General features: G+C 49.8%; 1 protein-coding gene across 1 annotated transcript; it reads left to right on the top strand.

Annotated features, from left to right (window-relative positions):
* Positions 1-835: 835 nt before the first annotated feature.
* Meox1 (mesenchyme homeobox 1) lies at positions 836-20,212 on the top strand. Its single transcript, XM_031353581.1, has 3 exons — positions 836-1,762; positions 17,432-17,604; positions 18,985-20,212. Exons 1-3 carry the CDS (start codon positions 1,300-1,302, stop codon positions 19,105-19,107), a joined length of 759 nt encoding a protein of 252 aa, XP_031209441.1. The 5' UTR covers positions 836-1,299; the 3' UTR covers positions 19,108-20,212.
* Positions 20,213-20,444: the final 232 nt, after the last annotated feature.

The following is a 20,444-nucleotide window of genomic DNA, read 5'->3' as shown; positions in this document are numbered from 1 at the left end:
AACTTCAAGGACTTTAACAGCCTTGGCTGCAGAGACAAATTGCCCAGAGGCTGTCTTGAGAAGAGTGTGGCTAACTGGCATGGAAGTTGGGGGTTAAAGGTGGAGTCTGGGACTCAGATACTGGGTCTGGTCGGTCGGTCGGTTGGTGGTCGGTTGGTCGGGGGTTGCTACCGAGAAGGTGAGAACGGCCATTTAGACAAGGAGAATTTTTTTTTTCCTGGAGTATATCTTTCTTTATACCCCAGACCATACCACTGGGCTGCAAAGATGAGACATAGACAGACAGAGAGAGGAGAAAGAAAAGAGAGAGAGAGAAAGAGAGAGAGCAGAAAGAAAAGAGAGAGAAAGAAAGAGGGGGAAGAGAGAGAGGAGAAAGGAGAGAGAGAGAGAGACTACTTTTATTTCCTCTCCCTTTTCTGCTCCCCCAGGCAGAGGAAGAAAGTCTTTAAATCAACGCAATCACCAGGTTTGTCTCTTGCACCAACTTTCCCCCTCGCTCCCCAGAATTTGGCTTTTGGTGGATTCTGGATTCGACTGAAGGCTTTTCTAAATCCAAGACTTGGGGAATTTTGTTAACAAGGCAATAAAAATAACTTTATTGTGTTACGTACGGGAGGTGCTCAAAAGACGGAGGATGTGTGTGTGTGTGTGTGTGTGTGTGTGTGCGCGCGCGCGCGCATTTGCTCTCTTGCTCTCTCTCTCTCCTTAAAAAAAAAAAAATAAAACAGACAATGTTTCTTTAAAAGTCTCCGTCTGCAAATGCCATTAGATGTGGGTATAAGGTTTCTGATGATAATGCTGCCTGCTCGGGTTTTGGTTGGAGGGGACCTGTGTCGGTGGGTTGACCCCTCCCTCTCCTCTCTCACATTTCACTCCAAAAATTTGTCACTCTCTCCCCACCGCAGGATTTAAAAGTCTGTCTCAGCACTGGGTCCAGCCCTCTGCAGGCATTCATTCACTCAGGGTTCCCCTGGAAGGGCTTGTCAGCATGGGTGGGTCCAAGGTAGGACAGTCAAGATGTTCAGCACGGTAGGCAACAACTCCGTGCCCGAGGGGCCCCAATAGTCGGTGTGTGTCGGGGGCAGGAAGGCAGCTGTGAAGCCTAGACAGGTGTGGGCACGCACATGTGTGTTCCCGGCCACGTGTTTGTGGACTTTGAAGCAAAATTTTTGTTTTGGTTCCTGGGGTAAAGTTTCCATTCAACATTTTTCTCTACTGTTTAAATTTTTTTTTAATTACCAAACTGAATAGAAAAAGTGCAATACCTTTGAACGGACTGGGACAGGCAGCGGATAGCAGATGGATCCGGTGGCCAACAGCTGCGTGAGGAACCCCCAGCCCCCAGCCCCCATCTGGGGTTGCCTTCGAAACCCCCACTCGGAAGGTAGCAGCGCCTCAGGGCTGTCCCATTATCCCCCAACCCCATTTTCCTTTCACCAAAAATCAGACTTCCCAGCGACAGCAGCATACCCCGACTTCTCTGCTTCCTGCCTGGCAGCCACCCCACACAGCCTGCCCCGGACTGAGCGAATCTTCAATGAGCAGCATCCTGCCTTCCCACAGACCCCTGACTGGCACTTCCCCATCTCTGAAGCCGGGCAGAGGCTCAACCTAGGCCCAGCCGGGAGCGCCAGAGAGATGGGGCCAGGCAGCCCCAGCCTGGTGGATGGCACAGGAGGATTAGGGGAGGACTGCATGGTACTTGGGACCATCGCCAATGAGATGGAGAAGAAATCACCCAGAAGGAAAAAAGAGAGGTCAGGTAGGTGGTGGAGAAGCAAAGTTTGCCCTTACTGTAAACTTCAAAAAGCATTGTCTAACTTACTCAAATGTGGGAGAAGGCTTCTACTGTAGGAGTTCTAGAATATTGGGGGTGGTTTTCCCTCCAGTGTTCCTGGGTCTCTGCAAAGAATGTGTGTGAGAAGTGACATTTGGGGTCAGGAAGGATTTGGAGGGTACGTGGGATGGATTCACGCTGGTGAGGGATCTTCCTGAAGCTGCCTCTGACTCAGACCACATTCCAGCAGGCTCCAAATGGTCCCAGAGCCGTAGCTGGAGCTTGTCATTCACCAGGGAAAGAGACTTGGGGGTTAGGGCTGGGTCTGGGACTCTGGGTGTCCATCCTGAGTCACGACCCTATATCAGGAGCCCAGAGGCCGAGGAGGAGAGTGGGGTCTGGGGCAAACTGCCCAGAGGTATCGACACAAAAAAGTGGTGCTCAGACTGAGGGGGCAGCTGAGCCTGACAAGGTCTAGTGGGGCCTCAGGGAAGCTGCAAGGAGAGTCCTCTTTAGGAACCACAGCAGCCTTGGGAAAGGCCGAGAGGGAGAGGCAAGTGCAAGGCAGAAGTATGGTAAAGATGGCTACTGAGACCGGAGAAAAGGCCACAAAGCCTGTCTCTCCTCCTCGGGCTTCTCCTCATCTTCCCATAAAGCCCACCCATCACCTAGTCACCTTTTGTCTGGTCCCCTGCCTCTGCTCCCACCTTGCCCAGAAAAGGCACTGCCCCAGCCTCCGGCCCCACCACCCTCTTGTGCTCCTGATAGGGAATGCCCACTGAACCTACAAAGGACCTTTCTGGGCCTAATCAGAAGAGGGCCTGAGGGATGAGGCACTAATTGGTAGAGGAGAACTTGCTAGGATTCTTTTCCTAAACCCCTTTAACCTAGCGTGTGTATCAGAGTATCCACCTTTTGCCTGGGCACTAGTTCCTAGAAAAGAGGGTTTGTCTTGGAGACCTGCAGGCTGTGGTTTGAGTTGGGAGGAAGCGGGGGGGGGCAAGAGGATGGAGGAGGGAAGTTCCAAAGGAGGGAGGGTACAGACAGCAGGGTTTTTGAGTCCCACAAGTTTGCAAAGTAGGACTGCAGGTTTGTTGGCATCTCCATTCTGCATACGTGTGAAAAAGAACAGGGCACTGTGGCACAGACCGTAATCCCCATACTTAGAAGACTGAGGCAGGGACAACTTGAAGTCCAGGTCAAGCTGAGCTTCTCTCTCTCTCTCTCTCTCTCTCTCTCTCTCTCTCTCTCTCTCTCTCTGTGTGTGTGTGTGTGTGTGTGTGTGTGTGTGTGTGTATGTATGTAAGTCTCTTGTCTGGGAAATCGGGCAAACCAGATTTGGCCTTTTAAGAAGTGAAATGAACCCCCAGATCCCAAACTCCAAACCCCACACCTTCCTGCACAGTCCTCATATGGTATTTGATGCCCAAGCTTGATACTCCCTCTGGAAATACTAACAGAGGGTGGTGGCGACAAACAGAGCATCCTCAAGGCTAAAGAGAAGAGGTTTAGGCCTCAGCAGGTGGGATCAACCATTCTGACTAAGGCAAGCGGAGAGCTGACTGGGTCTCTTGAATGGTAGAGCAGGTGCTGGCACCTCCCACTAGGCCACAGCTCTCTCCTTGGCACTGGCTGCCACTCTTATTCCTTCAGCTCTGGTGGCATCTTGCAGCATCTAGCCTCTTTCCAGTAGACTTGCTGGAGGCCCAAGGACATGAGGACAGGATCTGGGAGATTGCTGGGCTCAGACAAAATCTTTCACAAAACCCAAATGGGCAGTCTTCCCTTTTGGCCAGAAGCCAATAGCTTCACTTTGGGGACATGAGCATGCACGTGGCTCATCAGAAAGTCAGCCTCTGACCTGGAAACACTCCCACGCAAGGGGAGGGGGTGCCTGGGTCCTCTCTCTTGGGGCTCCTCCAGTTCAGCAGTGGAAACAGACAGCAGGAGTGGGGCCTGTGAACTCACTTTCCCTCCATCCCATGCGGCCAGTCAGTGGGGAGATCTTTATGGCCCAGGTGCAATCGTGTGTCTGCCTGCCATTCGGAATTTAACTGTGGAGGAAGGAGGAGGCAGGAGGGCCAGCTTCCTAAGAGTCTCACCAGGGACGCTCACAACTGGCTGCAGAATCTGGAAACCGACAAAGCCTACAGAAAATTTCTCTGGTCTACAGAGTGAGTTTCAGGACACCTAGGGCTACAGAGAAACCCTATCTCGAAAAACCAAAAAAAAAAAAAAAAAAAAAAAAAAAAAAAAAAAAAAAAGAAAAAGAAAGAAAGAAAGAAAAAGAAAAGAAAAAAGAAAGAAAGAAAATTTCTCATTACCCCAGGATCTTTTGTCACACCCAGGCCCTCTAGTACTTTTTATTGCCGTTGTTCATGGTAGATTACTGTGAGGGATCTTGGGAAGCCAACCTAGGGCCTGGTACACACCTGGTGAGGATTCTACCACAGAGCTACATCCACATATATTTAATTTTTATTCTTATCTGTTTTTTGTTTTTCTTTATTTGCTTTGTTTTGTTTGAGGCAGGATCTCAAGTAGCCCAGGTTGGCTTCAAACTCACTAAGCAGCCAAGGCTAGCCTTGAACTTCTTGATGTTTTTGTGTCTACTTCCAAATGTACTTGAACGTTATCTTGATTACTGGGATCTGGGTGCCTCATCCAAGTCCCCAAGAGCCAGCCCAGGAAGCCTACTGTACTTCATTGTTGGGTAGATGGAGGGACAAAGGTCACTGCAACTCTGGGGACCTTGTTACATTTTTGCAGCCTCTACTTCTCCAGCTGAACAATGGGGCTGTAACAATGTCACTTACCACCTAGAACATCCAGGAAGATTAAGTACAGTAAGTTGAAAATTTCACATTGCATCAGGTGCATAATAAAAGTTTGGTAGCCGTTGTGACAAGTATTAAGTCAGTATTTCCTGAACTAGCCTTTAGAACAGTGATTCTCAACCTGTGAGTTGTGACCCTTTCACAAGGATCACCTAAGACCATCTTCAGAAAACTAAGATATTTACATTACAATTCATAACAATAGCAAAGTTACAGTTACGAAGTAGCAATGAAAATAACTTGATGGTTAGGGGAGTCACCACACCGTGAGGAACCGTATTAAAGGATCGCAGCATTAGGAAAGTTAAGAACCATGACTTTAAAGCATAGGATGAGGGGAGCTGGGGAAAGGGTGGGGATGGAGCTCAGAGGGCAGGGAGCAAGATTGAAGTCTCCCGGGGTTTGGTTCTCAATACTTCATAAGTAAGATGATGTACTGAATGCCTGGAATCCCAACACCTAGGAAGTAGAGGCAGGAGAATCAGAAACTCAAGATGTGTTTGATAACATTCCAAGCCAACCTGGGGTACATGAGACCCTGTCCAAAAAAAAAAAAAGGGGGGGCTAATATTCCTGTGTTGGTGGGAACAGTAAACTTGAATATTCCAGACATAGTGTCTCAGAAATTCCTGGGTGGGACATGTGAACTTCTTATAATCTCTTGGTCCTAAAATCCAGTAGTGATCAATTAGCGCTTCAGTCGGAGCTGTAGAGTTGTGCAGGGAGGTAGGCGAAGAGACTGGCCCGGGAGGCTCCAGCCATGGACTCTACACCCCTTTCCATTACAAGTGCCCCCACCCCAGCCCTCAGCTTCCCACCTTGCTCCCCTTGGAAGCCGAAGCCGATTCTCTGCAGTAAAGGATCATAAAAGCCGTGCGCCCCTCCCCCACCCTGAGAGGTCTCGGGAGACCCGCGGTGCAATCTTATTTGCCTACCCCCAGCCCCGGCCAGGGGTGTCGAAGACCCCTACTGGCAGGGACAGCTGCGAACCCACTGCTGTTTTCCCCTAAGCTGTCAGGCTACTACTGTAATCATCTTTAATTTATGAGAATGGGGGATTTGTAGGTGACTTCCTGGCGGGGGTTCAAGGGAAGGTTGCGTGTGACCAGTTTGGCTACCGGGAAGCTGCCTGGCTGCCTGGGAGTAGCACTGGGTGCCCTGGGTCCCAGAGCCCTCATCCTTAATCGACCAAGCCGACAAGAGCCTTTGTCAGTCCCTCCATCTTTTAGCCTCCTTCAGCACCTGGTCCTGGTCTCTCCTGCCCCGAATTCTTCCCTCTGAGGTCTGATCTCCAAGCCCTCAACTACCCAAACCTTCATTATTCCTACCTCCCCCTCCCCTCTCTCTGTTCTCTCTTTCTTCTCTCCCCCCTTCCTCTCTCTTTCACTCTTTCTCCTCCTCTCTCTTCTCTCCCCCTCATCCCCTTCCTACAGAGCCACACCTAGTACTGGTACTGGTACTAGGTGTATTCCACACATTGTGCCTTTCTTCTTTCCTCTCTAATTTTGCCATTTTGCCCTGGTTCCCTTCCCCACAATCTACATATTTTAATATCCAGGTCAAGAACCACTTTTCTGATCATATTTTCTCCCTGTTTAAAACCTGATTGTACACAGCTTTACATCATGCCAGCTACTGTCGGAAAGCTTCAACTCTGTGAACATGGTGAGCGCACCTCAAGTCCCAGCAGAGAGGAGGATGGCAAAGTTGAGGCCAGCCTGAGCTACGTACAGAGAGCTGTCTCAAAATAAACAGGGAGGCTTCAGCCTGTAGTTTGGTTTTAGGACCTGAGCTGGTTTTCTGGCTGGAGTTTGCAACTTCATAGAGACTTGACTAAGATGTCTTAACGTGGTTGATCTTTTTTGAAAAAAAAAAAAAATCTTTCTACTTCTCGTGGTCCAAAACACAGAGCATAAAATCTGGCACTCTTACAGTTTTGAAATGACCTTTTATAGCAGCCAACCACAGATCGACTGTTGAGCACAGATTTCCAGAACTGTTTCATCTTGCAAAAACAGAGCTTCTCTTTGGAACAGGTCCCCAAACCCCTGGCAGCTGCCTGCCTCTCGCTAAGAGTTTGGGTGTTATAGGTATCTCTCTCATACACAGACTCACAGAACTGCTGTCTTGTTGCTGGCTTATTCCATTCCCAGGCCAGGACTGGTATCAGGTCCCTTCTTCCCATACCAGTCAGTTCTCAAGTCTCGTGGATACTGTAGCCCACGATGGGAATTTCTTCCTTTTAAGGCTGAAATCCATTCTGTGTGCTACATTTCCCTTATCTGTTCATCTGTTGATAGACTTTAGGCTGCAGCTTCCGGCACCAGGGCGGTTGTGAATAACTCCTCAGGAAATGGGTGAACACAAATCTCTTTGAGCCTGTTCTTACTTTTTTAATTTCAGATGTTTACCTACAACTGTAACTATTGGATCATATTCCAAAATTAGTTAAAAGATGTGTGTGTGTGTGTGTGTGTGTGTGTGTGTGTACCTGTGTCTTTGTATATGTAAAGCAGCCAGAAGAGGGTGTCGTTCCCTCACACCTGGAGTTCCAGGCGTCTGCACAGTGCTTGGCTTGTTATCTGGAGGCTGAGATGCACACTCGGTCCTCGGGACTGCACAGCAAGTCCTCATAACTGCTGAGCCATCTCTCCGGCCCCTAGGTTTAATTTTCTGAGAACCCTCCACACTGTTTGTTACAGCAACAGTTCTATTTTTGCAGTTCCCTGGATAGTACATCATGAGGGTTCCAGTTTTTTCACGTCTTAGCCAATTCATTTTATTTTCTGTTTTTGTTCGTTTGGAAACCTCCCTCCCTGTGTGTGGGGTGTGGGTGGGGGCACAGGTGTGTCACAAAAGCCATGTGGAAGCTGGAGGACAACTTGCTGGAGTTAGTTCTCTCCTCGACCAAGTGGGTCCAGGGGGTGGAAGTGCCTTTACCCACTGAGCGTCTCTCTCCCCTCCCCCCAGTTTGTTTTTGCTGTAGTTGTCTGTATTCTGGGGGTTACACCAAAGAAGATATGGCCAAGTCCAAAGGCACAGAGACCTACCCTTTGCTTCCTTCCCTGTGGGACAATTATAATTCTAGGAGTTGCATTTACATCTTAACCTCTATAGGTCATTTTATTTGGTGTGAGGAAAGGATTCAACATCCTAGGTAAGGACTCGGCACTGTGTGTGTGTGTGTGTGTGTGTGTGTGTGTATGTGTGAGTGTGTATGTGAGTGTGTGTGTGAATGCGTGTGTGAGTGTGAGTGTGTGTGAATGTGTGTAAGTATGAGTGAGTGTGTGAATGTGAGTGTGAGTGTGTGTGAATGTGTGTAAGTATGAGTGAGTGTGTGAATGTGAGTGTGTGTGAGTATGTGTTTGTGTGTGAGTGTGAGTGAGTGTATGAGAGGATGAGTGTGTGTGAGTGTGTGTTAGTGTGAGTGTGTGTGAGTTGTGAGTATGTGTTTGTATTTGTGTGTGTGAATGTGTGTGTGAGTATGTGAGTATGTGTTTGTGTGTGTGTGAGCATGAGTATGTGTGTGAGTGTGTGTTTGTGTGTGTGAGTGTATGAGTGTGAGTGAGTGTGAGAGTATGAGTGAGTGTGTGTGAGTGTGAGTGTGTTAATGTGAGTGAGTGTGTGTGACTTGTGAGTATGTGTTTGTATTTGTGAGTGTAAGTGTGTGAGTGTGTGCATCTGAGTGTGTTTGTGTGTGTGTGTGTGAGTGTGTGTGTTTGTGTGTGTGAGCATGAGTGAGTGTGTGTGTGAGTGTGTGTGTGTGTTTGTGTGTGTGTGTGAGTGTATGTGAGTGTATGTGAGTGTATGTGAGTGTGTGTGTATTTGTGTGTTTGTGTGTGTGTCTGTGTGTGTTTGTATGTGTGAGCATGAGTGAGTGTGTGTGTGAATGTATGTGTGTGTTTGTGTATGAGTGTGTATTTGTGTGTGTTTGTGTGTGTGTGTGTGTGTGTGTGTGTGTGTGTAGACTCCCCAGCACTATCTGTTGCAGAGTTGTCTATTTCCCATTGTGTAGTCTTGGCCACCTATTGACGACATCTGGCCTCTCTGGCCCACTCATGTCTTTATTTCAGTTGATTATCATACGTTTATAATATGTTTTGAAATCAGGAGGCCCAAGACTCCCAGTTTTGTTTCCTTCCAAAGATTAGCTTGTTTATCTGGAGTCCTTTGACATTTTATTTTCCTAAGGATTTAAGATTCGTTTAAGGTCTGAAATGTTGGATTTTGATGGGGGCTATATTGAATATGCTACAGTGCTCTGCAGTGTGTACATTTCTAACAATATTGTGCACATGGTATCTTATTTCGTCTCAAACCCAGAACCTCCAGCAAGAAAGAAGCCTTGGGGCCCAGGGTAGCCAGTATGGGAGGGGGAAGCAGCTCTCTATGTCACCAGGGTCCATCTGGGTGTCCCGTGCATCTTAGTTACAGTTGTTGCCACCATTCCTTCTCAGAAAAGCAGACTGGGGTCCAGACAGGGTCCTTTGGCCTCAACCTTGTCTCAACTCAGAGGCTTGAGTGCAAATCCTGCACCTACTCAGACTCCTGATCGACATACCCACAAAACTCTAGAAGGAGTGGGTTTCTGCTGAGGCAGTAGATCCTGCTGAATGTCTCAGACAAGAAGGTCTAAAGAGTCTGGAGACCACGAGAAGTCCAGCCAAGGGGCTACCTTAGGGCTCCCTGCTGTCTTGGCAGGGTAAGACTCAGGAGCTGCCTTCCCACGGGCTGAATGAGTCAGGGACACCTGGGTGCAGAGAGGTGTGCCCGATTTAGAAGCAGGTCTTACTTCTCTGCAAGCCCAGAGGTAGGCAGCCCCTTACCCTGAGTTTCCTCTTTACCCACACATTGGCCCTTCTTAGCCGTCTCTGTGCCTCTGACTGGACACACCCATCCTTGACTGTTTCGTGGTATTTTCCTGTTTTCTTTGTTCTCAGTGTAGAGGAACTGTGTAGGCAGTGGCCCTTGGTCTTGAAGCCCACACTTCCTTTGGTGACAGCAAATAATGATGTCTGAAATATAAAAACACAAAGCCCGGTGCTGCCTGTGCCTTCTCAATGATCTCAGAGACTGCTGTTCCCCGGGCTGGGGATGTAGCTCAGTGGTAAAAATGCTCACCTGGGTTTGCTCTCTAGAAACACATATGTAGGCGGGGTGGGGTGGACACACACACACACACACACACACACACACACACTGATGCTCCACCTCCATTGCTATCACCTCCCCCCACCACACCTGAATCCCCCCTTTAGCTCACTGCACCTCCTTGGGCTCTTCTACAATCCCCACAGCCTCTCATGGCCTGGTCCTCCTCTCTCCAACACGGCTGCCCACACTCACTACTCCACCCCAGCAGGGACTCTTGGTGAAGACTACCCTGGCACCAGCCATTCCCATTCCAGAAGGACCTGCTACCCTGTCTCTGCTGTAAATTCCTGGGCCCCACCACTGGGCTTCCTGTCTCTTCACGCACCTGCAGGACTATGATGGGGTCTGGACACTGGGGTGGTGTAGCACCTGGTGAACGAGTCAGGCCGAGCCCAGGAAGCTAGGAAGGTCCCAGATGGGAACAACCAGCTAGCTTTTCACAGCCTCTCTCTGATTCCTCCCTACCTCAGGGGACTTCCCATGCTCCGTCTCCGTGAGGGCATCGGAACTGAGGAGTGTTGCAAAGTATTTGCTAGTACCTGCTTCAAGTCAGCTCAGGAAGCCATAGATTCCTCCTTCAGAGGGTTTGCCAAGGTTTTACTCCAAACAGACCCTTCCTCTTTCCTCCCTGGGGAGTCCCCGTGAGACAGACCTAGACTCTGGCCCACATATCGTCCCCAGAGCAACTAGAGTACAGCCTCTATGCTCACTATTCCCGGGGTGGTGGTGGTGGTGTGACAGATGGCTTTGTCTTAATCTAACCCTGGGCCTTAATTTCTTTATCTGTTCAATGGGCTCGTGTGTGCCTTGCCTGCCTTACAGAGTGACTAACAGGAGAGAGGCTGGACTCACTGGAAAAGCACTTGCCTAGCATATGTGAGCCCTGGGTTCTAACCATTGTACTACCAATAAGAGGCTACAACAGGAAGCTGGCTGATCGTTGTATCAAAAACACCTGAGTCCTGGACTCTGCTCTTCCACTAACTTGCTGTGTGTCCAAAGGCAGCTGGATCCCCTGCTGTCACTCTCTCATCTGGAAAATCACCAAGTGACAGAAAATCATCCCTGAGCCCCTTTTTCTTCCAGCTCCACCAGGGCTGAGCTTGATCTAGGGGTCCATAGGAAAGCCCAACCAAGTCTCTGTCTGGGAGCTGTTATTTGAACATAGAACATGTGTTCTGCCTGGTCGGTCAGAAATTACGGAAAATGGTTCAGTAGAGTTGGGGAGCAGAGGTACAGCCTCCAAAGAGGCGTGTTCCCCGAGTCTGTCTGACCCTCTCAGTAGCCCTGATAAGGCTGTCTGTTAACTTTAGGAAATCCTGCCAAGTCTGGCAGCTACTTCTGAAATGATTTTCCCTGGGCTCATGGGGGGAACCACAATCACACATACATCCTGTTTGCATTTCTCTGGGCAATATGGAGTGTCCCCTTGTGGTCCTGCTTGATCTGAGGGCTGTGCAGGACAGGGGGTGGGCAGCTCCTCACTAACCAGAGAGGAAGTCTGCAGTGTCTCCTCCCTCCACAGTCCTCCACAGTGGAGAGTTGCTCTATCACAGTGCCTGGAAGCATGCTTCCCATGGGAAGCTGGAGCAACAACAACTGATGGTGACCATGACTGTTGACCTATCAAAAAGAAGTGGAGATGGGAAAGAGGCGCTTTGAAGACCTGTTTGAAAGACATCCTTAGCTCATGCCTGCGATCCCTGTTCTTGGGAAGCTGAGGCAGAAAGTTCGGTGTAAATGTAAGGACAGTTTGAAATACATAGTGAGTTCTGAGACAGCCCTCCACTGTTGGAGAAGGAAGGATGGAGAAAGGAAGGAAGGGAGGGAGAGAAGGAAGGAGGGTGGGTGAGTAGGTGGACAGGTAGGCACGTATACATCCTCTGCACACAGATCTGGGGTTGTGGTACCTTCTGGTCGCCTTCTCTAAGTCTGTGAAATCATCTTTCAGACATCCAACAGGCTCTTCTTTCAGACAGGCTCAACTGTGCCAAGCACACCATCCAACAGGTTAATAGTCATCAATGTTGGTTTTGTCCTCTGAGCATCCTTAAGCTCATAGTAGGTGTAACTGTTCTTGTTTTGCAAATGAGGGAAGTGACAGGACTCTGGGAGCTGCCTCTCTAAGGCCAGGACCTTGCAGGTGCCAAAGCCCAGGCTGTCCTGTGGGTTTTCCAGTGCCTCTGCCAATACGCATCCCTCCCCTTCCCTCCTCCCTCCCCTTCTCCCACATCTCTTCTCCCCTCCCTTCTTCCCCTTCCCTTCCTTCCCTTCTTCCCCTCTCTCCCCCTCCCCTTCCTCTCCCCTCCTCTTCTTTCTACCCCTCTCTTCTCTCCTTCCCACTCTCTTATCCCTCCCTTTCCTTCCCTTCCCCTCCCTTCTGTCCCTCCCTCCTTCCCCCTCCCCTCCTCTCTCTCTTCCCCATCCCTTCTCCCCTTCCCTCCCTTTCCCCTCCTCTCCCCTCCCTTTTCCCTCTCCTCTCCCCTCCCTCCTTTTCCTATCCCTTGAGCCAGAGACAGAAGCTCTGCATGCAGGAGAGAAACTCCCTGGTGTATTTCTGGTCTTTGAGCTGCAGGCTGTGGAAGTATGAGACAGCTTTGTGATAAACAGTGACTCAGGGGACAAGAGGGTTGGACAAGGGAAAGGGCCTCTGGTTCCTCCAGGCCCAGTGAGAAAATGCAAAAGGATTAGGGGAAGCAGAAGAGGGTGCCGGACTTATGGCTCGGGAGAAAACCCTGGCATCAGTTCTTCATGGGAATGAGAATCCCATCCAATCCTATTATTCCACACACAGGAACCTGAGATGCAGAGAGGGAAGGGCAGGCTCTCAACAAAGGTAAACTGTGTTGGAGCTGAAGATATGGATGAGAGGCTGAGTGCTGGCTGCTCCTCCAGAGGATGCTGTTTTGTTTCCTAGCTCACACCTTTCTGTAACTCCAGTTCCAGGGAATCTCCTGCCTAATTCTGGCCTCTGTGGGCCTCAGGGCACACAAATGGTGCACAAGCAAACATGCAGGCAAAAAACAAACAAACAAAGCAAAACAAAACAAAAACAAAAAATATATATATAACTTTTTTTTTTATTTAAAGATGAACTCTATTGCCTGGGTGCTTGAGTCCCTCAGACGGCAGTACTGTGCACATGAACTGTCAGCCTGAGCCTGTGAATTGCATACCTCAGGCTGGAAGAGTCCTCACAAGTCTTGATTTTCATACTGTTGCAAGACAAACTCCCACCTCCATTTCCTGGCTCCTTCACATACCTCTGGCCATCTCATCATTTGGGACAAGAGTTTGTCTCACTCTAGGAAGCTGATGGTGGACACAGAGGTCCTCATTGTGGGATGAATGCAGTATTGGGATGTCAGAACCCAAATCAGGACAGTGGGATGCAAGAGAGGCCTGTCTCCATGGCAGGGCCCAAGGAATCGGTCCAGAACCTGCTGCAAAGGGATCCCCTCCCCCTCTCCCAGCTCTCCCTTCTAGGGAAGATTGCATTCAGGACTCAGGGGCATTGGGAATTGCTCTGTGGAGTATGGTGAAGCAGCTGGACACACAAGAAGTAGGCCTAGGAGAAGAGGAAGGAGGATGTGGATGGAAACCTCTAGGTGGTGACCTGCATTCATCCCACGATGAGAAACCCTAGAGATGGAGACAGGCTGTGTTCCAGTTCTTCAGACAGCGCACCCAGCCTAAAGGTGGAGAGTCTGATGTCACTGCTAGCTAAGGTCCTAGGCACCTCCAGGAACGATTTGACAAATACTACCTATCTGCCCGGAACTAAAAAGCAGTCACAACCCAGGGGAAAAGATTAACCAGAGGACCCAGGCTAATCCAACACAACCGAGAATCAGGGATGCCCAGAGTAGCCACTGGCAGTGGGGTTTCAATGAAGACTGATTACAGAAAGCGTGCCGGCTGTTAGCTAGAGGATGCTGGCATGTGTGGTGGACACACAGAGAGGGCCGAAGCAAGCAGATCATCATTCTAAGGCAACTATGGGCAGCATAAACTGACCCTGTCTTTAAGAAAGAACAAAAGAGAAAAAGCCAGCTGTTATTAATACCATCTAGGGTTTTTCCAATGGCATTTCATAGAATGGAAATATTGAAACAATTAATATCTTTTTTTATTTAATCTTTTTTTTAAATTGTCCAGTTATCCTCCTCCTCCTGGTCCTCCCTCCAACAGTTCCTCATCCCATTACTCCTTCCCTACACTTTTTACTCTTTTTTTTTTTAAAGATTTATTTATTAATTATATGTAAGTACACTGTAGCTGTCTTCAGGCACTTTTTCTTCTTGCTCTGGCTCTACTCACTCGCTGTAGCTGTCTTCAGACACACCAGAAGAGGGCATCAGATCTCATTACGGATGGTTGTGAGCCACCATGTGGTTGCTGGGATTTGAACTCGGGACCTTAGGAAGAGCAGTCGGTGCTCTTAACCACTGAGCCATCTCTCCAGCCCAACAATTAATATCTTGATATCTGCCCTGTATTTTAGGTTTTAAGAGTACTCCCACACACATTAGCTTATCCAGGTCGTCCCAAAATCATGGAGACCATGGCTCTGGTACTGTGCTTTGAGATGAGTTTTGGAAAACCAGGTTGGGTGGTGCATGGACTGAAGATCCAGCACACTTGGAAAGTGGAGGCAGGATGATGAATTGTTCAGGGCTATCTTCTATTACCTACCAAGCCTGAGGCCAGCCCAAAAAGCATGGAATTCTGTCTTTAAAAAAAAATTAGCGCCGGGCAGTAGTGGCGCACACCTTTAGTCCCAGCACTGGGAGGCAGAGGCAGGTGGATTTCTGAGTTTGAAGCCAGCCTGGTCTACAGAGTGAGTTCCAGGACAGCCAGGGCTACACAGAGAAACCCTGTCTCGAAAAACCAAAAAAGAAAGAAAGAAAAAAATTAGCGTTGGAAGAAGGTGGTTTATTTTCTCCAATTTCTTGGAAAAGAGGAGAGTCCAGCTTGAATCCGCAGTAAGTTCCCTCCCTATTCCACTCCCCGCAGCTGTGACAAGGAGGGACTGGGAAGCACCGTGGGCCCCCTGGGACAGGAGTTTGTGGATACCCTGAATCTCAGCGGTCACCGGGCTTCCTGGCCTCACTGGCTGGGATGTGCTCCGGGGAGGCCTTTGCATCCGCTGCTTGACCGACCCTCCCAGGCCCGCTGCCAGAAGCGTTAGCGGCGCTGGCAGCCACCAAGGCCGGAGGACTCCTGAGGGACCCACCCGGAGACTGCATGTCCTTCCCATCCAGCCCACGCTCAGGCATCCGGGCCTGCCTTCTCCAGCCAGGAGCCAGCAGCGTCCACCGAGCAAAGAGCGAGTGGCTGGTTCCCTTTTCTGGCCTGCGAGGGGGTGAGGCGTCCACCACCGGACCCCATTGGGAGTTGAGCCTCAAGCACCCTCACCCACCCCACTCCCTGTGCCTTCCAGCCACCTTCCTGAGCCCTCCTTCCCTTCCCTGGCAGCCAGATGATGGATGACAGCTAAAGAAACTGAAGTACAAACGGGTTGCCGGAAAAGGGAAGCAGTCAGCACCAGAGTTACAAACTGGATCTCAGGATTAAAGTGGGGTCTCCAGCCATCTCTACAAGTTGGCTTCACAGCTAAGGGTGTGGGCGGTTTCCCTTGCCCGACCCATCCCAGTCAGCATTCTCCCACCCACCCTGTATGTAGGTGGCTTAGACTCCAGGCCTCCGAGGACCAACGGCCTCAGTCAGCTATGTGTGGGCCAATTCTCCTGAGGGAACGAAAGTAGACAGGGTGCATGCAGCTCACAGAAAGCATATTCCTGCACCCAAGGTCTCCAAGACTAACAAGAGGCATGAAAGAGAAAGTGCCATGTTATGCCCCCCCACCCCCCACAGGCAGGGAAGGTTCCAGTGGACAGTTGGCTATCCAACTTTGTTAATTATACAAGTGTGTTAGTCTCCCGCCTGTGACCTCTCCGCCACTACTGCTGCTAAGGGAGAGGCACAGCCGCCTGCTCTTCATCCAAGATGCAGCCCCTTCTATCAACACCAGACCTCGCAGTTCGTGAACTCTTCAAAGAGCTCTCGGATTAAAACAGCGTAAATTTAACCGCCTTGTCTGAGTCCGCCTCCAGCGGTTAAGTGAACTCTGTGTTTGGAGTTCCGGGTCTGTAAAATACGGTCACTGCTGAAACCACTTGGTTGGATTGCTATGGCAAGGAAGAAGTGAATGCAGGTGGTAGACACTGTTTCCTGGCCCTGTCGTGGGTTAGGACTGAGCCCAGGTCTAACAGAAACCCACTCCGCAGGGTTCCAGAAGGTTCTCCAGATTCAGCCTCCTGGGGCCGACTTTAGTGTGTGTGACCAGCTGCCCGGTCATGGTGATGTTGCTGGGGTCCAGGGAATCTGGTTTTAAAGCAGTGGTGTGTAAACTTGACCAGAATGATCCAGAATGATCATCAGGAACGCTTGTCAAAACAGGTTGCTGAGCGGCTGGGGCCGGGATGCCTCCGTGGATAAAGAGCCCGGTGCACAAGCATGAGGACCTGAGTTCAAGACCTGGGACCCAGGTTTTTAAAAAAAAAAAAAAAAAAAATATTCTGGACCTGGTGGTAAATGCCTGAAATCCTAGGAATGAGCAAGCAGAGACAGGAGGATCCCTGGGCGTACTGGTCAACCAGTCTAGCCAAACCGGCCAGCTCCAGGTTCAGTGAAGGGCCTGATCTCAAACACTAAGGTAGAGGAGCCACTGAAATGGCTCAGTGGGTGAAGGCTGTTACTGAAGAGCCTAGCAAGCTGAGTTCAGTCTCTGGAACCTCAGTGGATGAGGAGAACCAACTCCTAGATGCTGTCCTCCGAGCCCCTCCCCCCTAAATAAACAAATAAAAAATTTAAAGCCTAAGTTAGAGGGTGACACAGAGAAACAGACAATGTGACATCTGGCTGCCACACATGCACGCACACACACATGTACACACACACATGTGCACACACACATGCATGCACATACACACACATAACGTACACACACATACACATGCACGCATGAGCACACGCACCCGCACCCACACCCACATGCACGCAGACGGGTTGTCGAGTTTCCCATCCTACTCCAGTCAGCTTGTAACTCAGCAGTGGTTTCTACTTCACACAAGTTTTCAGTCAAAGCTCACGCTGGCAATACGCCCTCTTTCCTGGTCTCACTGCTAAATGCCTTCCCCAGACCGGGCATGGGCCCCAGGGACAGAATACCAAAATACCCAAAATACCCTGGCAAGGCTGGACCGTGCCCTCAGCCACACCTCCCTTCCAAGGAACTTTGTTTGTCTTGGAGTGTGGGCACCCTTGAGCTGCAGGCTACTGAGGCCTTCCTGGAGTCAAGCTGGGGCTACAGACTTTAAACAGCCAAGCAGAGCTCTGCCTGCCTCCAGAAGGAAACATTTGGTAAGGGGAGTGGAAGCAAGAAGAGCACACTTGAGACTGGGACTAAAAATGTTTCTTGACCATCTTAGGGACAAGATGCTAGAAGGAGTGAGGGACGCCAGGGCTTCTCGGTGTACTTTAAAAATGAGAGAGACCAGGAAATGCTGCCCAGATGTTTACAAGCTAATGAACGGACAAGAATGAGCCCCCTCGTGTCCCCTCATGTCATGAGCTCACTGTGTCTCCCTTCATTTCACAGACAACCAGGAGAACAGAGGAGGAAAGCCAGAAGGCAGCAAGGCCCGGAAGGAGAGAACAGCTTTCACCAAGGAGCAGCTACGGGAGCTAGAGGCTGAGTTCGCCCACCATAACTACCTGACCCGGCTCCGGAGATACGAGATTGCCGTCAACCTGGACCTCTCAGAACGGCAGGTGGGGCCTGGGTGCTAGGGCTGCTGTCTGCTCACCTCCCTTCTCAGTCACCCCTGCCTGGACCCCCTCGCTCTCTCCTACCCAGCCACAGCTGTACAGTCAACCACCCCAGGGAGAATTATCAGAGTTTCACCGATAGAGACTCTGTAATTGATCTGGGATGGAGCCTGCACGGCCCAGTTTTTCAACGGTCCCCCGGGTACTGCTCATGTGAACAAGAACTGGAACGTCTGTGATCTGATTTCTCCAGATTTGAATCAGCATTTGCCTCGGATTCACCCAGGCAATTGTTTAAATGGGGATTCTGCAAGCCCGGTGTGGTGATGCTTGCCTGCAATGCCAGCATTTGGAGGTCAGAGGCAGGAGGATTATGAGTTCAAGGTTACCCTGGGCTACACAGTGAGCTGAGACTAGCCTAAGAAACGGTCTTGAAAGAAATCGAAAGATGGGCTGGAGATGTAGCTCATTGGTAGAGTGTTTACCTAGCACACAGGAATCCCCTGGGTTTAATCTCCGCACGTCAAACAGGTGTGGAGATTACATATACCTATAATCCAAGCACACTGAAAGCCTGAGGTCAAAGGATCAGTTCAAGGCATCCTGGGCTACATAGTGAGTTCAAGGCCAGCCTGAGCTACATGAGATCCTATTAAAAACAAACAAACAGCTAAAATAAGATCCAGATTCCAGGGAACAATTTTGAAGTAATAATGAGAGGGAATGGGAATAATCATTGGAAGAAAGAAAGTTTTCAGGTGACATAGATGTGGGGCTGAGTCCTGGGGCATGGAGGAGAAGGTCCCTGGCTCTTGGGCGTTTCCTTGAAGCACCACACCTGCTTTTGTGTGGCATAACAGCGGTTATTGAAAAACAATTAATAGCAGTCTTCAGATGCTAAAGTACTCTGAGAGTGTGTGGGATTCTGAATCAGAAAGCTTAGATTCAAATCTTGCCTCTGCCACATCCTGGCCCCTGTGATGTCTGGGTTTCCATCTTTGCAATAGAATCATAATCCCAACGTCCTGTGATAATGATGCTCAGCTTCAGAGCTGGAGAAACTAAAAGATGCTTTATCAGTGCGAAGAAGGATGAGGCTGGTGGTGATCTGTTCTCAGACCTTTGGGGAGTAGAGCTTGGGAGGTTGGGAGGCCTGTTGTCAAGGAGGAGACAGGGCATGTAAGGGGGGTAGGAGCAGCACAGAGTGATTGTCAGAGACTTTCCACCTCTGCCCACATCTGGAGACATAGGCAGGCCGCATTGCAGATCTGTGTGGTCCCTGGATCCTTGGGAGATCAACAAATGATGGTTCTGGGTCTTGAGCTACACAGTGAGGGGTGACCCTAGCCCTAGAGACACCTGATCCCTTGCTTCTTCTTTCAGGTCAAAGTGTGGTTCCAGAACCGGAGAATGAAGTGGAAACGCGTGAAGGGTGGTCAACCTGTGTCCCCACAGGAACAGGACCGAGAGGATGGGGACTCTGCAGCTTCTCCAAGTTCAGAGTGAGATGCTCCAAAGACCCAAACCCAGAAAGACTGAATAAACCCTCTTTCAACTCCCACCACCCAGTCCCACCCTTACATCTTCTGGACCCACCAAGGGCAGCCTGTGCACATTCTTGGATGTGAAGTTGCCCAGGATGTGGGAGCCTTCAATTTCCCAGAAGGTTTAGCCCAGCATCCTCCCATCTCAGCAGCCCCTTCCCCAGGGCTTCAATGTCCCACTCTCTCTTGAGCTCCACAGGACCCAGTGGACTGAGAAACTCTCTCTAGAAACAGAGTCTGGGACCCTCTTTTCTGGGTCTCTTGGCTGCTACCCACACCTACCATCCCCCTCCTACATCAAGGTCTCCTCTGGGTCTGGCCCCATCTGGCCTGTGCAGAATCCATTCCTTGGTACCAGCTGGTGACTTGTTGAAAGCAAAACCGTCTCCAGGTGTGCACACCATTGAGTTGAAGGCTAGAAGGTGGCTCCTGTGTCTAAGGACGAGAAGACAGCACAAGAGCTGATGGATGAGGACCTAGACACGTGGACCTCAGGAATAGAACATTCTCGGGCTGCAGCATCCTGTGCTCTCCAAGGACTCTGACTGTAAATGAGGACAGAAAAAACAGTCCATCTTCCTCCATGGGGTGCATTTGGACCTATCCTGCGTGTTCCCCAAAAGCTTTGTGGGAAGAACTCCCAGATTTACACACATGCGCAGCTCAGATCTCTCAGACCCAACTTCTGAGGATGCTGCTATGAGGACTGGTGGGCAAACAGTCTTGGGCAACAGTATCCTTGGACGAGACCCCTGTGTGCCTCAGTATGGATGGTGGGTGTCCCAGGTCCTGCTGATGTTGCAGGACAGTCAGCAAGTATTTGAATTTCTTGCATGGAGATCTGATTGTGAGTGTTTAAAAGTAAGCCCAGTTCCCCTCCCTCTCCATCAAGACAGAAGCTGTGGAAAATAACTGTCAAAGGAGATGGCAAGTTAGAGCATGTATCAGTTTTCCCCTACAGCATGCTTCATATGTTTTTTTTTTCTCCTAAAATTACATCAAGCTAATTGTGCAAGGTCAATTCATTTTGTAAGAAAACTCAGAGAAATAAATCAACAAAAAATGCAGTTTCCAGCCTTTTTCTTTATGGAATCCAGAGTGGCTCTCATGTATAACCCTGATTCTCATCTAATGATTACCTAGACAATGTCTAGAAGGAAAGAGAGAAAGGAGAGAAGTCACCTAGACCAAAGTGCCTTCCCTCAGGTTCTTCATGAGATGGGCACCAGGCTGGAGAGATGGCTCAGTGGCTAGGATGTTCCTAGCACGGACATCAGTGCACAACTGCCTGTGACTCCA

This window comes from Mastomys coucha, unplaced genomic scaffold (assembly GCF_008632895.1).
Source record: "Mastomys coucha isolate ucsf_1 unplaced genomic scaffold, UCSF_Mcou_1 pScaffold5, whole genome shotgun sequence".
In the NCBI taxonomy this organism is placed as follows: Eukaryota; Metazoa; Chordata; class Mammalia; order Rodentia; family Muridae; genus Mastomys; species Mastomys coucha.
Note: the sequence above shows the minus strand (reverse complement) of the source record. Positions and strands in the feature narration are given on the sequence as shown.